Source organism: Artibeus jamaicensis, unplaced genomic scaffold (assembly GCF_021234435.1).
Source record: "Artibeus jamaicensis isolate MK-2021 breed Jamaican fruit bat unplaced genomic scaffold, CSHL_Jam_final contig_2259, whole genome shotgun sequence".
Lineage (NCBI taxonomy): Eukaryota > Metazoa > Chordata > Mammalia > Chiroptera > Phyllostomidae > Artibeus > Artibeus jamaicensis.
In genome coordinates this window covers 4,468,951-4,472,237 of record NW_026521468.1, presented here as the reverse complement: position 1 = coordinate 4,472,237, position 3,287 = coordinate 4,468,951, and the positions used below count along the sequence as shown (strand labels likewise).

General features: G+C 52.1%; 1 protein-coding gene across 1 annotated transcript; it reads left to right on the top strand.

The window, feature by feature from the left end:
* Window positions 1-213: 213 nt before the first annotated feature.
* On the top strand, window positions 214-2,232 carry LOC119065295 (C-C motif chemokine 8-like). The gene is made up of 3 exons (XM_037167278.2): window positions 214-356; window positions 1,161-1,278; window positions 1,692-2,232. The coding sequence occupies exons 1-3, from the start codon at window positions 281-283 to the stop codon at window positions 1,795-1,797; spliced, it is 300 nt and encodes a 99-aa protein (XP_037023173.2). The 5' UTR covers window positions 214-280; the 3' UTR covers window positions 1,798-2,232.
* Window positions 2,233-3,287: the final 1,055 nt, after the last annotated feature.

Genomic DNA, 3,287 nt, shown 5'->3' with positions numbered 1-3,287 from the left:
ACATCCCCTTTCCGCTCCATCTCGGCTCCACTTAGGCTGAGCCAAAATAGAAACCCCACAGCTTCCTTATGTCAGTGTTTGGAAATCATCCCCAGGGTCTGGTGCCTACTCAGCACATTCAAGGTGTTACTTCACCCTTCCTTGAGGATGACGTGGCCCAGGCGCTTTGAGCCTTATAAAAGGCATACGGAATGGCCAGAGTGGACACAGGCGCAGAGGGGTTCAAGCCGATCCAGAAACCTCCAGCTCCACGCCGAAGCACACACCGGCACCCTCCGGCATGAAGGTCTCCGCAGCCCTGCTGTGCCTGCTGCTCACAGCAGCCACCCTCAGCATCCTGGTGCTCGCTCAGCCAGGTGAGGCCCTTCTCTTCCTCGGGCTTACCATTCACTGTAACTGCTGTGGGTACCAACACCCCAGCATGAGTCACGCCAGGGTTGCTCCGCGGCCTGAGATAGAGAAAGGAAAACCAGGAGGGGAAAGGAGCGGAGCCATCATGTGCCGGCCAGTTGCAGGCAGAGCTGGAAAGGGACGTCCAGGCTACTGAGGCCAGTTCCTATGACCTTTCCTGGTACCAGCTTTGGGACACTAAATGCAGCCACTAGTTCAATAGCCTTCCCACTGTTTGGGGATGTGGCCCAGGAAAAAGGGACTATTTCTTGTTGTGGACAGGAAGGGCATTTCAGGAAGCGGTGGGGAGGAGGAACAGACTGGAGGTTTCAAGTTTGGGGTTAAGGTCCGTGGGGCTGTGGAGCGGAGGCTGTGTCCAGAGGCATCCCAGCGGGTGACGCGTGGTTGGCTCCAATGCCAAAGGGACAAAAAGCTGGGGAGTGAGGTCTCAGAACTTATCTTTCCAAGGTCAGAGGCATTGGATCAGTAGCCCCTTGTAATAACACCACAGGGTTAGCCCTGTTACTCAAGATCTTCCCCTTCCTAGTCAATAATTGGAGGTTCCTCAGTCCAACCCAGGAAACCGACTCATGGGTAACATTCTATCCGAGGGAGCTAGACTAAGGCAATGAACTTGGCAATGATGAGTCCTAGTTGGAACTCATGTGTCTGCTTTGCCGTCCCCCTCATCTCCTCCTTCCCCCTTATGAATGCTTGCTCACGACACAGACACATCCTAACTGTCTCGTTCTTCGCAAAATGTTTTTCAGATTCCGTTTCCAGCCCAGTCACTTGCTGCTTTAATATGTACAGTAAGAAGATCCGCATCCAGAATCTGAAGAATTACACCAGGGTCACCAACAGCCAGTGTCCCCAGGAAGCTGTGATGTGAGTGAACCCCGTCCTGACACCCTGAGCCAAGAGTTCTATCTGAGCTGTGGACAAGGGAGAGAGGTCAAGGTCATGTCCGAATGGGTCACATAAACACATCGTCTCATAATTCAAAGGGCCCTTTACACCGTGGAGAAACTAAGTGCAGGAGGAGGAATCCACACTTCCTCCAGGCTCCCCTGCTGGGGGTGTGCTCAGATCACCCAAGTTTCTTCAGCCAGGAGCCTGGAGGGCTTCCCCAGGGACAGCGAGAGCAAGATCCCTTTAGAACTTCTTCTCCCATGATTCCCTTTCCTCTTGTTCCCATCGGGGCCCCTCACCCAGGGAGCAAGGGCTGATTGGGTCTGGGGACCCACGGGTCACACTCTCAGGCAAAATCCTCAAAACGCTCCATCTAATTGTGCCCACAGCTTCCTGAGCAAGAAGGACAAGGAAATCTGTGCTGACCCCAAGGACAAGTGGGTCCAGGATTCCGTCAAGTACCTGGACAGGAAGGCCCAAGCTCCGAAGCCGTGAACCCTCGCACCTGGGTGGAGAGACCGTCGGCCCCTGAGGACAATCTTATTTATTTTCCCTCAGCCTCCCCCGATGCAGAGTGCTATGATTCTGTTAGAATGTACAAAAGTATTACTTTGGTTAATAATTTAAAACACAACCTCTCTTAAATAATATTTAATTATATTTAAGTTATTGACGTCTTAACTTTATCAGCCATAAAGCCTGACACACGCACGGTCTGTGTTTTCTGTCCTGCGAGCCCCGCTGGGTTCACGACGACACACCTGTCTGCCCTCTTCCCTGCCTTTAGGACTGTGGAGTCCTCCACGGACCGTCAGAGAGAAACTCTTTGTATTTTTTTTAAAAAAACAGGGCTTTTGTAAATGGATGCCATACAATGTTGTCAATGAAATTAATGTTATTAGAAAACTTTGGGATTTTCTAATAAAAGTATGTATAATTTTAAACGACTTGGGCTCTTTTTTTATGGGGTAACATTTAGTTGGGAGGAGACAATGTCAGCAACGGGTGGGGGTTTGGAGGAGGGGGCCAGCCTTTAGGACGTCTTCTGGACTCAACTGAGCATCAGGGAGAACCTAGCATGAACGGATCAAACTGCTTCAGCCCTGGGCTCCAGTCCCGAACACGCCCAGCCCTGACTCAACAGAGTCTGCATTCCCATATTTTTTCTCACTGCCCCTAATTTTGCCGGCCTCTCTCTTGATCTCCTGCAACAGTCTTCAAACTCTTCCGTGTAACCCCAGGTTTCCGCCACCTAATTAATTCTCTCCAACCCAGGGCAATCCTCCAGAATGGAAGTGTGATATAGGAGCAAAGCGGATGTTTACCACCTAGAGCTGTACATACAGCTTTCCACTGAAGATGGGGCTTCAACAGGGCCGGCCTTGAGAGGGGGCATGTGGTGGGAACTGGGGGGAGTACTTTGGACCCGGTACAGGAAGGAGAGGAGGGGTGTGAACTGGGGGAAAGAATCCCATCAGGATGAGCTCTGCGTAGACAGAGGGGCTTGGAGTTTTACAAATATGGGTTGGAGTCCGATTGTGGGGCTCTGGAATTTCAGGTGGGAAGTTAGTAGGCAAGAGGGAACATGAAAAGTTCAGAAGTGGGAGAGCAGGGTCACATTCAGGGAAGAACAGCCTGGGGTCTGAGAGGAGGGGACAGGGAGAGATGGAAGGCCCGGCAGCGGTGGGGCAGACGGGACGGGGACCTGGATGCAGCAGGAGGGCGGTAGGGGGCGCAGTTGGGAAGAATGGGCCAGACAGTGATCTGCCAACTGTTGTAGTGGAAGGAGAATAACTGCCCCGGGACACAGACCCCTCTTTCATAACCTTGCAAAGCAGCTGTGCCTTTAGGGGGCCGGCACCCTGGAGACACAGAATGGATTTATCTCCATCGCCACACTCCTCACCCCAATCCCGAGGACTCCCAAACCTCCATTTGAAGGCATGGGACCGCCTTTGTTTTAACAGCCTCTTAGGATCCAAATT